This window comes from Monodelphis domestica, chromosome 3, assembly GCF_027887165.1.
Source record: "Monodelphis domestica isolate mMonDom1 chromosome 3, mMonDom1.pri, whole genome shotgun sequence".
Classification (NCBI taxonomy): Eukaryota; Metazoa; Chordata; class Mammalia; order Didelphimorphia; family Didelphidae; genus Monodelphis; species Monodelphis domestica.
In genome coordinates this window covers 261,687,446-261,705,585 of record NC_077229.1, presented here as the reverse complement: position 1 = coordinate 261,705,585, position 18,140 = coordinate 261,687,446, and the positions used below count along the sequence as shown (strand labels likewise).

Here is an 18,140-nt window from a genome sequence, read left to right as displayed (position 1 = left end):
AAGTAATTTCAGGTTGCAATAACAGAGTTGTATAGATCAGTTAAGATCAATCAACTTTTAGAATAAGTCTAAAGGGGGATGACTTACCCCGGGATCTGTCATCTTCATTTTATAGCTGAAAAAAACAAGACTCAAGGAATTCAAGTGACTTTCCCAAGGTAGTAACCATTAGAAATGCGATTTAAACTTATATTCTCCTACTTGAGAGCCTGTTGTCTCTCTTTCCTCTATATGATGTTAACACCTTTCATTTGTCTGTACTCTGCACTAAACACATGCAATCTGAAATACTTTGCTCTGCCTTGGTTGCCACATTTTAAGAATGTGCTTGCCAAATTAGATAATCCCTATATACAGCAGTAAAACCATCCTGGTGAGATAACATATGAGGAAATTAGGATTAGTTTGAAACAGAGGGGCAGCTAAGTGGCACAGTGGATGAAAGGTCAAGTCTGGAGTCAAGAAGATTCATCTTCCTAAGTACAAATCTAGCCTCAGACATGCACCAGGTGTATGACTCTGGGCCAGTCACTTAACTCTGCCTCAGTTTCTGAATCTGTAAAATGAGTTAGAGAAGAAAATGGCAAACCACTCCACTATCTTCACCAAAAAAAATGGGGTCACAAAATGTTAGATGTGACTAAAGTGACTAAACAACAACAAGAAAACTCAATAGGTAGTTTAAGGGATATAAAAAATGTTTATTATGGAGGTATTATTCTCTTTGTGTTCATTCAATTTTAATTCACTCAATCTCTAATAATCTAAAGCAGATAAAACACATGAAAGATAGCATGGCATAGTGGATTGATTGTTATCCTTGGGAGTATCACTGAATTATTTAATAGTCCTAAGTAGGACTCCATGGAGGACAGGCATTTTACAAATGAAGCGAACATGAGGAACAAGAAAATCTGTGACTTTATTGTATGAATGACAAGATCATGGACCTTGAAGACATTTACGAGGCTATAGAGCATGACTCTCTCATTTGGCAAATGAAGAAACAAATCCGTAGACAATAGGTGCTCTCCCCAAGGTCAGAGGCCAGATTAAACTCCATATTTGGACTCCATATTCCTGTTTTCTTTTCACTGAACCATACTGCAGCCTCAGGTTAGATTAGATCTAAGTTCAAATAATACCCGTTGGTCAGTTATGAGTTTATATAAGGTCAATTACTTAATTTCCCTGAAGCAACTATATAAATCTTTCAGTTTTGGACCAAGCCTTTTTATTCTGAAATCTGTGAAGATGCTTTTGAAAAGATTTTGATAACTTTTTTCAGTATAATTGGCTTCCTTTACAATTTGATGCATTATATTTTATGTATTTCAAACATTATTCTGAGAAAGCATCCATAGACCATTAGATTGCCAAAGGGAACCATGTCACAGAAAAGGTTAAAGATTAAGAACCTCAATTAAAGATGGAAGGTAATCTGCTTTAGTGCAATGGGTTAACCTCCATCCCCCTCCTAAATTATTGGCCCTTTGCATATTAATATAGGTAGCAAAATGCAGTTAAGAAGATAGGAGAAGGGGCTGCCAGTAGATGGCTCAGTCAATAGAGAGCCAAGCTTGAAGATGAGAGGTCCTGGGTTCTAATTTAGCCCTAGATATTTCCGAGCTGTGTGATGTGAGGAAATCATTTAACCCCAATTGCCTAGACCTTACAGATTTTTTGACTTTGTAACCCATGCTTAATATTAATTTTAAAAAATAATGTAAAAAAGGTTAAAAAAAGATGAGAGGAGCAATGAGTGGACCTCAAAAATGTAAACAACTTGAGGGAAACTGAAATTTCTGACTTGTCATATATACTAATGGTTTTGCTTTTTAATTATGTTTGCCTTTTAGATACATAGTCATGTTTCTAGATTTTAGGTTTAAACATATTTTAATATATTTCTACTTTTATTCCTAATATGGTTACTAATTGTTTATATTTAGAAATTTATAGTCATTTACTTTGATTTTGAAATCTCAAGCCCCTTAATATTTGATGTGAAAGCTGTTTCAGTAACAGATTGAGAGTAATTTTTGAGAAAATGTCTCAGAATATAAATATGGGCCAGTTGGTCATAAAGAATCAACAACATATTGCCCTACATTATTGCCCTACACTGCCCATGACATACCTGCTGCTATCCTTTCCCCAAATCATTTAAGCTGCATTTTTTTTTGCATTGCAACATCTTAGAAAATTTATGAAGACTTTGTCACTTTGTAAATTCAACATCATGATCACTTCCCAGTTCTGTAAATGTGGGGAAATGCTAGCTTTACATCTGCTTCAAAAAGGTCTTAATTGCAATTGGCACATGCCCATATGAACTTCTCTTCATGAGGAAGCTTTTTTAAGGGGATAGGAGCAAATTTACAGCTGCTTTTTTTTTTTAATCACAGGTGTAGAAGTATTGGAGCCCATAATTTGTGCCCAGAGACCAAAGCAAATTCAGATGAGCTTCAAGTTGGTGCTTTGGGAACCTATAATTCTCTCTCTTTATATTGGGTAGCATCTATCTTCTATCTTCTAATGCTTTTTATTTTTAATTTTCAGGTGGTTGCTCATTTGATGAGCCATTTACCACGTGTGGATACAGCCAAGGAAAGGATGATGATTTTGATTGGGAATGGGTGAACACCTTGACAAAGCCTTCTGATCCATGGATGCCATCAGGTTTGTTATATATTTTGCTTTTTTCCATAATAATAAGGGTAGATATTTATCCTTCTCTGCTCTATAGATCTTTTCAGCAAGGATACTTGGTTGAATGAATGACAATTTTAGAAATAGATGAAAGATATGGATGGTACTGGTCATCTGATGAAATGGAACAGAGCAGAGTGTCTCTTAATGACATTGGATCGAATTATAATTTTTTTAAATACTCACCTTCCATCTTGGAATCAATATTGTATATTGGTTCTAAGATAGAAGAGTGGTAGGGGCTAGGCAATGGGAGTTAAGTGATTTGCCTAGGGTCATACAACTAGGAAGGGTCTGAGACCAGATTTAAACCCAGGACTTCCCATCTCTGGGCCTGGCTCTCAATCTACTGAGCCACCTACCTGCCTCTCCAATTATAATTTAATACCTGTTTTTTAGTCATCATAGTTGATCAGTATCCCCATTATCTTTAATGTAGTTCTACATTAGCTTATAGCAAAGATACTAGTTAAGAAAGCACAAATAATAGCTAGAGGAGCAATATCTATTTTGACAAGAGTAGTTGGATACTACACTGAACTGAGTAGCAAGATGCCTTGGCAATACAATTTAAATTTCCTTTCTTCTATTTGTGAAATTGGCATGGTAGTCACAGAGATATTACAAAGATAGACTAAAACCAGATCTTAGAAAAAGCAGAAAATAAATAATACTATATAAATATAACTGTTGGTGTTTTTCTTTTGGTAGTAGATTCATTTAAAAATATTTTTTGTTTTTTACCCCTTTGTGAATCATTCAATGATTTTCATTTTTCCTTTCTGTTGAGCAAAGGTGTGATCCAATGTGATCTGTACATATAATGAAAGAAATTCTCTGAAAGATATATATATATATACATATATAATATATAATTTTAAAAAATTAATTCATTAAAAAGTCTGCTCAAGGATATCTCACTAGGTAGTGGACTCCCTCCACAATCTGAACAAATGTCAAATTATATGAGTGGATCCAAAAGTCAGGCCAAAGGAAGAGGCATAAGCTGAAGTAGCTAGGCAGGAGAACTGGGTAGGAATGCAACCAGAGAGAGGCAAAGGCGTCAGGAACTAGGCAACTAGGCTGGGCAAAGAAAGAGACTGGACTTCCCTGGCTATGCTAATATGTGACCCCTGTGATGTCATCACTCAGTCCCTCCTTTGGACATCACTGAAAAAAAAAACAGGTATGCAGGAAGTGACCTCATAGTCCTTACTTCCTCCCTCACCAATTCATCACAGGAAGGGGCGGGTCTCAGGATACCAACACACCCTTCCCTCCTCACCATGTGGCTTGACCACCATACTTTTCAACATGGTCATTAGAACTGACAGACTTTATTCCCTAGGAGAGTTCTTTTAACAGATAAAATAAGAACAGTTCTCCATACCACCTGTAACAAAAGCCAGTCCAGAGAGATGCCCTTAACCCTGTAATCCCTACCAAAGACCAAAAAAAAGGAGGATCCAACCTAGTTTCATAGCCTGTAGAAGAGACCATTGATAGCTTTAAAATCAAACTGTTCTTGGTGGGCGAAAATTTCAAAATTCAATATTATTTCCCTAAAACATGAAGAACATTAATCTGATGGCAAATGCAAAGGGTCAATTTGAAGGAAAGAGAATAGCCACTTACTAGGAAACTACTACATTACCTCAAACAGGTGGTAATGTAGGTCTGGAATAATGCAGTTCTAGTGGGAAAAACATTTAGAGGACTGGTGTGAGAAAGATTGGAAAGATTAAAAAAACACCTGAATTAATAATGAGTTGCTTATGAAGTTGAGGGAAAGAGGAAAAATGTTATCACGGTGTCAAAACAGGAGTCACTCAAATATGTTTCTGTTAGAGGTAAGAAAGTGAGAATGAGGAAAAGTTTGGGGTAGAAGATAAAAAGTTTAACTTTGTGCATATTGACTTTTGTGTATTGATGGAATATATAAGGGAAATGTTTTGTAGATACTTTGAAACATAAATGTGCAACTTATGAGAAAATGCAGAAGTGGAAATATAGTTGTGGTAACCATTTGCAAAGAGATGATTATTGAAGTATTGGGAATGAATGTAGTTGCAATAGGAAAGAGAAAAGAGAAATGGCTAATGACAGAAGCTTTGGAATGACCACTTTAAGAAATCAATTAAATTCAAAGAATATTTTTCATATACCTGCTATATTCTGGATTCAAAATATGCAAAGATAAAATATGTGCTCAACTCCTAATAAGGTTGTAATCTAACAAAACAAAGACATTTTTAGATTTTTTTTGATACAATGACAAGTAGAATTAAAGACAATGAGAAATTCTGGCAAAGCTTTATAGGAAACATGACATGGAAAATCACTCTGACTTTGGGAATCAGAATAGGAGGTGCCATGAAAGTTGGATCATAGAGGAGAAATGAGACTTAAAAAACTGAAATGAAAGAATCGTTTTTTCAAATTACTTTATTTAGTCAATTTAGAACATTATTCCTTGGTTACAAGAATCATATTATTTCCCTCACTCCCCTCCACCCAACCCTTCACATAGGTGATGTGCAATTTTATTGTGTATTACATGTGTCCTTGATCAAAACTTATTTCCATTTTGTTGGTGTTTGCATTAGGATGTTCATTTAGGGTCTACATCCCCAATCATATCCCCCTGGACCCATGTAATCAAGAAGTTGTTTTTCTTCTGTGTTTCTACTCCCATAGTTTTTCCTCTGAATGTGAATAGTGTTCTTTCTCGTGCATCCTCAGGGTTGTTCAGGATCACTACATTGCCACTAATGGAAAAGTCCATTACATTTGATGTACCATAGTGTATCAGTCTCTGTAGATGTTCTCTTGGTTCTGCTCCTCTCACTCTGCATCACTTCCTGGAGGTCATTCCAGTTCCCATGGAATTCCTCCACTTTATTTTTCCTTTGAGCACAATAGTATTCCATTACCAACATATACTACAATTTGTTCAGCCATTCCCCAATTGAAGGGCATCCCCTCATTTTCCAATTTTTTGCCACCACAAAGAGCGCAGCTATGAATATTCTCATACAAGTCTTTTCCCTTATTATCTCTTTGGGATACAAACCAAGAAGTGCTATGGCTGGATCAAAGGGCGGGCAGAGAGTCTTTTATCGCCCTTTGGGCATAGTTCCGAATTGCCCTCCAGAATGGTTGGATCAATTCACAACTCCACCAGCAATGAATTAATTTCCCTGGATATCCTTGATCCTTTGTTCTTCCAAATGAACTTTGTTATGGTTTTCTCTAATTCAGTAAAAAAGTTTTTTGGTAGTTCAATGGGTATGGCATTAAATAGATAGATAAGGGGATGCCCCTCAATTGGGGAATGGCTGAACAAACTATGGTATATGTTGGTGATGGAATACTATTGTGCTAAAAGGAATAATAAAGTGGAGGAATTCCATGGAGACTGGAACAATCTCCAGGAAGTGATGCAGAGTGAAAGGAGCAGAACCAGGAGAACATTGTATACAGAGACTGATACACTGTGGTTCAATCGATCATAATGGACTTCTCCATTAATGGCAATACAATGTCCCTGAACAATCTGCAGGGATCTATGAGAAGAAAAAAAAAACAAACAAAACTATCCTCAAGCAGAGGCCAAACAGTAGGAGTAAAAACACCAAGGAAAAGCAACTGTTTGACTACAGGGGTGGAGGGGATATGATTGAGGAGAGATACTAAATGAACACCCTAATGCAAATTCCAACAACAAGGAAATGGGTTCTGAGCAAGGATACATGTGATACCCAGTGGAATCGTACATTGGCTAGGGAAGGGGTGGCGGGAGGTGGGAGGGTAGGAAAAGAAAATGATCTCTGTTTCCAATGAATAATGTATGAAAATGACAAAATAAAATAATGTTTAAAAAAATTAAAAAAAAACAATTGCCCTCCAGAATGGTTGGATCAATTCACAACTCCACCAGCAATGCATTAATTTCCCAACTTTGCCATATCCCGTCCAGCATATATTACTTTTTTGTTACTATCATGTTAGCCAATCTGCTAGGTGTGAGGTGGTACCCCAGAGTTGTTTTGATTTGCATCTCTCTGATTATAAGAGATTTAGAACATTTTTTCATGTGCTTATTAATAGTTTTGGTCTCTTTATACTGAAAATTGCCTATTCATGTTCCTTGCCCATTTATCAATTGGGGAATGGCTTGATTGTTTTGTACAATTGGTTTAACTCTTTATAAATTTGAGTAATTAGACCTTTGTCAGAAGTTTTTGTTATGAAGATTGTTTCCCAATTTGTTGCCTCCCTTCTAATTTTAGTTACATTGCTTTTGTTTGTACAAAAACTTTTTAATTTGATGTAGTCAAAATTATTTATTTTACATTTTATGACTCTAAGTCTTGCTTGGTTTTAAAATCTTTCCCTTCCCAAAGGTCTGACATGTATTCTATTCTGTGTTCAACTAATTTACTTATAGTTTCCTTCTTTATGTTCAGGTCATTCACCCATTCTGAGTTTATCTTGGTGTAGGTTGTGAGATTCAAACCTAATCTCTCCCACACTGTCTTCCAATTTTCCCAGCAGTTTTTATGAAATAGTGGATTTTTGTCCCCAAAGCTGGGGTCTTTGGGTTTGTCATAGACTTTCTTACTGAGGTCACTTACGCCAAGTCTATTCCACTGATGCTCCTTTCTGTCTCTTAGCCAGTACCATATTGTTTTGATGACCGCTGCTTTATAGTATAGTTTGAGATCTGGAACTGCAAGGCCTCCTTCCTTTGCATTTTTTTCATGATTTCCCTTGATATCATTGATCTTTTGTTCTTCCTAATGAACTTTGTTATGTTTTTTTCTAATTCAGTAAAAAAAAATTGAGTAGTTCAATGGATATGGTACTAAATAAGTAAATAAGTTTGGGTAGGATGGTCATTTTTATTATGTTAGCTCATCCTGCCCATGAGCAATCAATGTTTTTCTAATTGTTTAGATCTAGTTTTAATTGTGTGGAGAGTGTTTTGTAGTTGTGTTCATATAGTTCCTGTGTTTGTCTCAGCAGATAGATTCCTAAGTATTTTATATTGTCCAGGGTGATTTTAAATGGAATTTCTCTTTCTAATTCTTGCTGATGAAATGGGTTGGAGATATATAGAAATGAGGATGACTTATGTGGGTTTATTTTGTATCCTGCAACTTTGTTAAAGTTGTTGATTATTTCAACTAGCTTTTTGGTTGATTCTCTAGGATTCTGAAAGAATCATTTTAGATATGGATAAAATGATAAAGCTAATAAGATGAAATAGAGCAGGATAAAACTAGGAGATAGGGATTTGTACAATTTTACTGCAACATGGATTATCTGTATTGTGAAAGATCTTAAGGTAAGTTGGAATCAGGTTGCAGAATGCTTGAATGCCAGAATTTGGACTTCATAATTACTTTTGATAGACACCAGGTAACCACCAATGGCTTTGAATATGTTAATAGCATCAAAGCAATGCATTAGGATTACTTCTAATTTTACTATGTAAAATGGATTGTAGATGGAAGAGAGATAATGGAGAAATCTCAGCTCATTAAGAGACTGATGTCTAGTCTGGAAGAGATGAAGACTTTTACTGATACTGTCATAGCATGGGTGAAAAATATTGGGAAGTTTGAGAGACATTACAAAGGTATTTTTAGTAGGATATATGGATATATTTCTTTTTTTACTTCAGATGAAGCATAATACATTCTGCTCTAGCCTTTTACTTTTATTTTATGTGTGTCTCCCTGCTTAGATATATTTCTTGTAAATAATATATTGTAGGATTCTGCTTTTTAATCCACTCTGCTGTTCATTTCTGTTTTATGGATGAATTCATCCCATTCACATTCCAAATTTTGATTACTGACTATGTATTCCCCTTTATCTCATTTTCCCCTTTTGATCCAGCTTTTTTCTCTCTCCTGTGACTCTTCTCCTTTCTCACCAGTTATTTTTATAACCACCAACTCCCCTACTTTACATTTCCATCAATTATTCCCTCTTCTTTTCTTATTCCCCATCTACTTATCTGTAGAATTAGATAGGTTTTATACTCAAATGAGTATGGCTATTATTCCCTCTCTAAGATGGTTCCAGTAAGAGTAAGGGTTAAATATGGCCCATCACCACCTTCACTCTCCCTTCCACTGTAATAGTTTTTTTCATCTCTCTTTATATGAGATAATTTACCATATTTTACCTCTCTCTTCCCTTTTATCTCAGGACAATATTCTTTTTCAATCCTTGATTTTTTTTTGGATGTCTTGCCATTCTAATCAAGGTACTTGTGCACTTTCTGTCTATGTATATTCCTTCTAACTGATCTAATAATGATATGATTTTTGAGACTTACAAATATCATCTTTCTGCATAGAATATAAACTTTTTGACCTTATTGAATCCTTAAAATTTTATTTTTCTTGTTGACCTTTTTGTGCTTCTCTTGAGTTTTGTATTTGAGCATTAAATTTTCATTTTAGGTCTAGTCTTTTCATTAGGAATATTTGGATCTTTTATTTTATTAAGTGACAATTCCCCCCACCTGAAAGAATATACACAGTTTTGCTGTGTAGGTCATTCTTGGTTTAAACCTAGTTCCTTTGCCTTCTGGAATATCATCTTCCAATCCTGGCAAAAAAGCTTGAGATCTTGAGAAGAATTTACATCTTGTCCAATTCTCCTTAAAGTAAAGATGTGAATTAAAATCTTCCTGATGCAATTTAAATGTAAGCTATAAACTATTTCTTAAGCCATTCTTATTTTTACCATTTTCTTTGAGAAGTTACACTGATTTATTTGACAAAATTAAAAACAAGGTTCATTGGGAAAGAAGAACTTAGCTGAGGGGAAAAGAAATCATTCCACAGAGTTCTTGCTCTGGGAGGAGAAAAGCTTGTCATCTCTCCTAAAAATATTGCTCTTATTATTGTTTGATACCAAAAATTTGAGGCCTTACTGAGCAATTATCTATTATTTTTATTTATTTGTGACAAGATAAATTTAAACATCAAATCAGTAAGTGGAATTTTAGCTTTAATTTTTAGGTTCTCAACTCAATTTTAATTTTTTTGTAATGACAGTATTTTAATGTGTAGGCTATTTTTTTTCTCAGTCTGCATTAGCAAAGCTATTTTTAACTGCACTTTTAAAAAGTTAAATACAGTCTGGAGCTATGTGAAAGCTGACTTGATAACTACTGTGAAGTTGTTACGTTATGTTCTAGAAATACATATTTAGGGTTGAATAAATACTACATGCCATTTAAAAATCCTATTTTAAACTGCTATTTATACTATTGGTAGATTTTTTTTTCCTCAGCTAGTCCTGTGAACAGTAACTTTTTCAGTTAATGGAAATGTGCCAGAGCTGATTATTCATTTCTTTTATAAGTGGGTAGTCTGTTGCAGTATATTGCTAGTAGCTTTTTCTCTTGCCTAAGGGAAAATTTCCTTACCCTATACTCTAAGAATAAGGATGCTCACTTGGAGCACAGTTCCTTGATGATGAATTCTGGGAATAGCATTACACTTAAGGCTATTGCTAATGTTTAGTGCTCCCTATGTATTACAGTATAACACACTAGTTTCTGTTTAATCTTAATCACAATGGATTAAGAAATTTACTCTCATAAAAGTAGTTCCATGGGATCTAACATAAAAATGTATTATTATTTTACTAATCCCATATTTTCAATCTTTTTATGTCCTAACTATTCTAGTTTGGTAAATATTATATATTTATTTAATATATTGTTTGATAAAAGCCTTATCTCAAGCATTAGAATAAATGATTTTGTTTTGTGCTAAGGGAGAAATTATGCAAGAAAAATCCATAACATGTCAAGTGTAATTCTAGTGTGAACAATACACTTAGCAGCTGATGGGTATAGCCATTTACCTCCCATAAAATTGACATTTTATCTTCCTTTTTAAAGTACCACTATTTCTGAGTTATTGTAATGTAGGAATGGATGGAGATATTGAAGGGAAATGAGAAATGTTGGGGATTACATTGTGAAAATCTAATTCTGTTAGTAGATCTCAAAGATAGAAATTATTTTTTTAACATTTTACAATTCGTGTCACTTTCTACCTTTATTTCCTTTATGTGTCCTGGGAATAACTAAAGTTGTAATGAATAGTGACTAGGCTTAGAATGTCTAATGTGCCTCTTCCATAAGAACACCTTTGGGATAGTGATGACAACCTATTTAGAGGCAAGAGAATGGGCTACCTGTGATAGAGTGGGGATGTTCATGCTTACTTTGTTGGCCCACAAATATATAAAAGTGACAAAATCTATTTGTTGCAAATTTCATGAATGGAAAAGATGATGCTTTGACAGCTAAGGTAATCAAATTTCTTTCATAGGGTACGTGTATCAATATATTAATGTTTTTCCTACATTAAGAAAACGCTACAATTCATATGTCAGGGTTCAGTATGGATAAAGAACCTACTAGCATGAGTTTTCAAGAATCCAGCTTCTTTCCATTCCCATTTGTAACCTGCAATAGAATTATTTCAGAATAGGATAGAAAGAGATCTTTTTTTAGATTATTGATTGGTCTAGATGGAAATCTGAATATTAAAATATTTACCTAATTATTTTGACAGTTCTAGCGAGAACATGAACTAGTCACTTTGGTCTACTTACTCTGAAAAACTTCTGTCACACCATCACTGCCTGATGAACTATTGTTACTTTATTTTGGGTATTTTCCTGGTTTTTTAGCCTTTTTATTTACTTGCTGCTTATACATTGATAATGCTTTTTTTGTGGACTAAAATAGTATAAAGTTATATGGTTTACAAAATGTTTTATATAGGTTATATCATTCTATATCTCAAAAACCCTAGGAGAGGCAGTGCAATTATTACCTTCCTTATACAGATTAGAAAACTGAAGCAGGAAGAGATGAAATGACTTTTTAGGGACTCACGTCTTATAAAAGTCAGGCCAGATTTGAACTAACATCTTCTTGACTACAGGTTCAGCATTCTATCCACTATGGCATCCTTAATGAATATTTACCATTGAAGGTGTGGATGAAGGAGAAAATGCTGTGATTAGATGGAATTTGAGACAATGTACTATAAGGCAGAGTGTCTAGTCTCTATCCAGTGGTATCTGTTGTTGTTTGGTTGTTTTGGTCACATCTGACTCTTTCTGACCTATTACTTTTGGCAAAGATACTGGAATGATTTGCCATTTCCTTGCTGTATTTGAACACATGAAGATGACTCTTCCAGATTCTAAACCTAGTACTTTATCCACTGTACCACCCAGAGGACCATACTATATTTTAACGTTTAGGAAAAGAAAAAAATATTTTCCCTGATTTAGGAATTCGTAGCTTTATTGACTTCCATGAATAATTGTTACTTCCAAACTCCCTGAAAGAGCAGAGAAAAGAATGTGAAACTGTTGGTCCTCAATATATTTACCTACAAAAGAGGTATGATGGCAATGATATTTGCACTAACAGCCTTGTTGTGAAGAAATCGCTTTGTGCACTTTTAAATGCTTTGTAATTGTTGAGTGAGAGTTGTCATTTGAGTTTACTGGTTACTCAAACACATACACACGTATGTATATATACACGTGTGTATGTATATATCACGTCTTATTCAATGGCTTCTAAACAAAATCAGCCATCCGCTGAAGATCACTTAAAAATGGCAACATGCAATCATAAAGTAACATTGCAATAGTGCTCTATCATTTAGCATCCTTTGTTACTTGATGAGAGCATGTAAACTGTTGAAGACCAATAAAATTTCCTAAGACTTCATCAGTGCCATATTCAAGGTTGAATTTTGATGTATCATTGAAGCTTCTGTTAGCCTTCATGAAGATTATGGTGATTTTTAGGGGGCAGTGGGATGTGAAGTCATCTCTCAGTCTAACTCTTTGCTGAATATAATTAGTATTTCAAGACAAGAATGTTTGCACAGTTGACCCTGAATGACATCTAAGAAGCTATTTATAGAAATAAATTTCTGGGACATCAAACCCTGGGATCGTTTTAGTTGATTTTTGACTTTTTCAAATATGGGAGTATGCAAAATAGAGATTTTATTTTCCTTAGTTGACTCATCTGTTTCATCCCTAAAGAGATTGCTACCTGACATCCAGATGTGACATAAACACTTAACATACTTTTTACTCATTTCATTCATTCTCAAACTACCTTTGTGAGGATGTTAATTAGTTTCTAGTTAGCTTTAAACAGTGAATTATGAGATACATTTTTTAAAAAAATGGTTTGAAGTTGTAGTCTGTCAGCAGTTTCCAAGCTACAAGTTTCAGCAAAACAACTTAAGATAATAATGAAGAAAACATTTCACATCACTGGTTTGTGGTGGGAATTCTTGGTTTTAGTCCTAAATTGCTAAATGTAGCAGCATTTTAATGTGAGATGAAAACAAGTATGTTGAGCTCAGAGGTCCCTTGTCAATAACAGAATTAATGTATACGTCATTCCTAATTTTGGGCACTATACATCAGTGAATGAATTGATAGGAATAGCTAACATTTTTCAATAAATTAGATAGCAAAAAACACAGTAAAAGTAATGGTTTTAATGCACTGTAATTATAAAAAATCAAGGCAGCCATATTTGTGTGTGTGTTGATCTTTGGTAGTTCGCCACAAATAAGGAGAAGGCTATAAGTTACTATTATATATATATATATATATATATCTTCTATTTTGAATAGTTTATGCTTACTAAAAACAGTTGTTTTATAATGAATCTATTTGATGTTCAACTCAAGATGCTTAGAAAATAAAAGTAACAACCTTTATATAATTCATCTGTTCACTGACAGTGAATGTAGAAAGTGAACATTATTCTTTACTACATACTAAAGAATATACAGAATTATTTGAAGAATAATTTCAAAAATTACATGTAGAAAGATGCGTTTTCTTCAGTTTTCAACCTAAAAAATAGGGGGGAAATAAAGCCATATATACTGAGGTGATGCCAAGTATTGGAATAAGTTATTAGATGGGCCAAAAAGTTTTATGAAGCAGTAGGGGCAGCTGGTGGTGCAGTAGATAGACCAGGAGAAAGGAAGATCTGAGTTTAAATCCGACCTCAGACCTATCTCAGATCTATGATTCCAAGCTAGTCATTTAATCTCTGCCTCAATTTCTACGTATTAAAATGATTTTCATAATGCCAACTATCTCCTAAGGTTGTTGTGAGCATCAGATGAGAAAAATGATAAGTATTTGTAAAAAGATCATCATGAAAATATCACAACTTATGAAATAACCTACATTACTGAGGTAGAAAAGATTTTTTAAGAAGTCTACGGAGAATTTTATCAGACCCTGTTTGATTTGATGACTTTATTTCTGGAGAAAATGAATTTATATTTCCTTTTTTCTAAGTTTTCAGGGCATTCTATCAGTGTTTCCTCTGTCTTCTATTTCTAATAATTCTGGCAAATTTGCCTATATAATTTTTAAAACATGATATTCAAGCTTTTTGTTTCTTCATATTTTCTCACAAGTCCTAAATATATCTAAAATTCTCTCCATATGTTTTAATAGGCCTGATTCTTTGATAGTTTTTGGAAACCATATTCCCTTTGTGTTATTCTTTGATTTTCTTTGGTTCCTTTTTCTACCCCCTTATTTCTTCATAACAACTTTTCTTTTTCTCATAGATTTTACCATTTGTTGTGAATGTCATCTGTCTTAGCAGAGTGACCTTTGGCTCATCATTTATTGATTTTAATTTTATCTATGTAGTTGGCAGTATTGCTTTATTTCTCTTTTTTGAACTTATTTCTCAATATGAAAGGTCTTTAGATACATTTATTTTTGTTTCTGGGTCACTTTTCACCTGGACTCCAATATATTTGACCTCTTTTATTATATTGATTTTTTTTATCCTCATCTTGAAACTTTTTTCTATACTACTTAAAAAATTCATATTTTCCTTGCCCATGATGCAGATTTCCTTGTGACTATTTCTGTTTCAAAATTAGCGAGTTTCAAAAATTTGGTTGTTCATTTACTTTATATGTTGCCATTATTTCTGTTTTGGTGGTAATGTTAAGGTGACAGACCTAAAAATGATGCCATCCTGTCCTCTCTCTTTTTATCCACTCTGCTTCAGAATTGGGGGGAGGGGAGTGGGAGAGAGAGTTCAATAGTTTATTAAGCACATATTATGTCACAGCTTCTATACTTAATGGTTTTCAGCATTTGGGGAAGAAATTTATTTGAGTGAATATTACGGGACTGATGTTTGAAACCATGCCTCTGACACTTATTAGCTTTGTGACCGAAAGCATGACATTTAAGCTTTCTCAATCTCAATTTTCAGAGCCATAAAATGGGGAAAAAAGAGCACCTTTCTTTTTGCAGGGAGGTATCAAATGAGGTAATATGTATAAAACAATTTCCAAAGCTTAAATTATTCTGGAAATTGTTAGTTATTATTATTGCTATTGTTATTATAAACATTATGTGCTCTTATATTTATATTATGAATATAATCTGAAGTCAAAACCTATCTGATTTCTTATTCTCTAATACACTCTAAAAACAAAAACAAGTTTAGAAATATGTATTAAACAAATCATAAGTGATTTGCTACAGAAAAAAGCATTTTTCTCAGATAGATTTAAAAGTGAATTGTTTCCAATCTGTTAAAGAACAAGCTCTTTATAGCACATAAATGTTTTAAAAATAAAGGATGGGTGTCATCTTTTAAATTCTTTTTAAGAGACAAATATGGCCCTGATACCTAAACCCAGGATAGAAAAAGTGAAGAAAGGAAGCAATAGATCAGTATTATTAGTGGCTGAAATACAAAGCATATTGCCTTCTCTTATGATAACCAAATAATTCAACACATGTCTAAAATTACAGCTCTCAATCTTTATCCCTTTCTTCATCACCTTTCTAACAAGAGTTAGTGACATGTTGATTACTAGTACTCTGAAATCATGATTGGCTGCTGAATTATATATATATACATATATAATATATATATATATAGAGAGAGAAATATATATATATATATATATAGTCTTTCAATGTTGCTTTCCTTTACCTTTTCAAGATCATTGATAAATTGCTCTTCTGATGTTTCATTTTCATCAATATCAGTCTCTCTCAGTCTTCCCAGGTTTTTTCTGAATTCATGATAGCCACTTTCATAGTATGATGACATTATTATATCCATATATTCAAATTTGTTTGACCTTTTCCAAATTAATAGGTATCCACTAATGTATTTAATATATGTAAAATGTATTTCTTTGCTAGTTTTGAACAAGATGTTTTTACTTAACCGCCCTCTGAGTTTGAGCTCAGTCTGTTTCCATAGCAAGTGTCAATCATTGTGTTCTTTCTCCTTCACTTTTTTTTTTAATTTTAGTAACCAGGCCAATAGAATTATTACTATTTTACTGGAGTCTCAGGTCTCCTAATGTGCTGTCCTTAGGTTTTAGGATATTATTTTGTGTTTGTTTTTCTTGGGTCCTATTTAGTTATTCTGGTTTTTATAGTCTATAGTTTAATCTAATCTCAGATCCCCAGCTCAAGCCCCAGTCCATTATTGATTTTAGGTAATCCAACCAGAGTCCCCAGGCAGTTTTGCCACTACAATTGCAGTCTTTCTCTCTCCATGGCAGCTACTAGTCTTTCCACTACCCTGGTAATGACCTGATGAAGCCCCATCTCCTCAACAATCACACTTAGCAGTATATTTTCCTTCCTTCCTTATCTGCTCCTACTGTCAACACTCAGTATAAAACAGATGTCTAGTCCATATTCCTTTGGCCTTCAAAATCCTTCATTTATTAGTAGCAGGGCTTGAGTTTCTGCCATTAGGGGTTGGCACCCATAGACTCAGTGGCCCACTCCTTCAGTCATCAAATGTGGGCTAGTTGGGGTCTCTAGAGACAAGGCCACAGCAGACACAGCTGCTCCCAGGGCCCAGGGCCTGGAGATTCTAGTGGTTTCTTTGGAATGTGAGCTCTGGGATACAACTGACAATGCAAGGTTGCTGATTGTTGATTTCATTCTGTTTGCTCTATTTCTGCCTCCCAGGACCTGAGGTGTTGGGGCTGAGGTGAGGGAACTCAGAATCTTTCTTTCCTGGATGTCCCTGAGCTGAGTATTTAACTTCATTTGCTGCTGTTTTACCACTTTTATTATCAGTTCTCTCAAATTATTTTTGGTTGTTTGTGGGGAGCATTATGACAGTGAGGAAACCTCATACCCTACTCTGCTATCTTCCTGCAATACATCTTCATAATTTTTAAAGGAAAAAATCAATAAAATCAAATAATATATTGAAAAAAATCTGCAAATATCTGTCCAAAGGTCTACTGGATATAATATATAAATATTGGCTGGGAGTGGTGGTGGTGGGGGTAAAATGTAGGCAGAAATTCATGCTAAGCATAAGTTTGTTTAATCTTCATTATTCACATTTTCTTCCTCTCTTTCTCAAATCCAAACAATCAACAGAAGAGTAAATGAAGCCCTGATTTGTAGCATTGGACTATTTCTGAAGAGTTAATGCTCCTGATGAAAACTGAATGTTTGGCTCTCAAGAGCTGGTCTGAGCCAACTCTAGAATTCCCCTGAATGTACCACACCCATTTACCTTCTACTTGGACAAAAGAGTGGTGTGGGGTTGGGTTGCTTTTTCATTTCTTTTCTTAGGAATTATGCTTGTTCTTCGTAATTTTTCAGTTTTCACTTTCGATTTTTTTGGTAGCTATTCTTTCCATTAACATTGTTATCGTTAATTGTACATTTGTTGGCTATTCTTATGTCACTCTCTATCAAATTGAGTAAATCTTTCCATGCTTCCCCATATTCATCTGCCATGTTTTAGAGCACAGTAATATTCCATCACATTCTTCTACATTACTGTAGATGAAAGGGGCCTTAGAAATCATCTAGTTCATCTTTCTCTGGTTATCAGATGATAAGGAATCTAAAACCCAGTGAAGAAAAATAATCTTTGCTAGTAACAGATAAAAGCAGGATGTGAACTCAGGATTTTTTATTTTAGTCCAAGAGACTTTAATCTCTTACATAAAGAAGGGGGGGAAATGACCATTTATATAGCACCTTCTATGTGCTATGCACGGGTCTAAGAACTTTTGCAAATATTATTTTATGTGATACCACAAGGCTGCAACTGCATCATTCATGGAGGATTATCCTTTGAGACTAATCTTTACTGTAGGAAGACTAAGACTTTGGGACCAGATTTCATGGAATGGAGCCCTGATTAAAAAGATAGTGCCTAAATAGCTCTAAGAGTACTATGATACCTAATGGATTCACTGTCTTAGTTTAAGGACTCATAAGTTTTTATGCAGTAAATTGAAAGGCAGACAACTCTCATGGATCTTCAAGTTTTGTATGATAAATTTTTAATA

General features: G+C 34.2%; 1 protein-coding gene across 10 annotated transcripts in view; it reads left to right on the top strand.

Annotated features, from left to right (window-relative positions):
- The window catches only part of PTPRM (protein tyrosine phosphatase receptor type M), a 1,053,679-nt gene that overhangs the window by 253,598 nt on the left and 781,941 nt on the right, over nucleotides 1-18,140 (top strand). For all 10 annotated transcript variants that reach the window (XM_056820784.1, XM_016432809.2, XM_056820785.1 and 7 more), the window contains exon 2: nucleotides 2,563-2,682. In XM_056820784.1, the coding sequence (XP_056676762.1) occupies nucleotides 2,563-2,682 (120 nt within the window). The remainder of the gene's footprint in view (nucleotides 1-2,562; nucleotides 2,683-18,140) is intronic.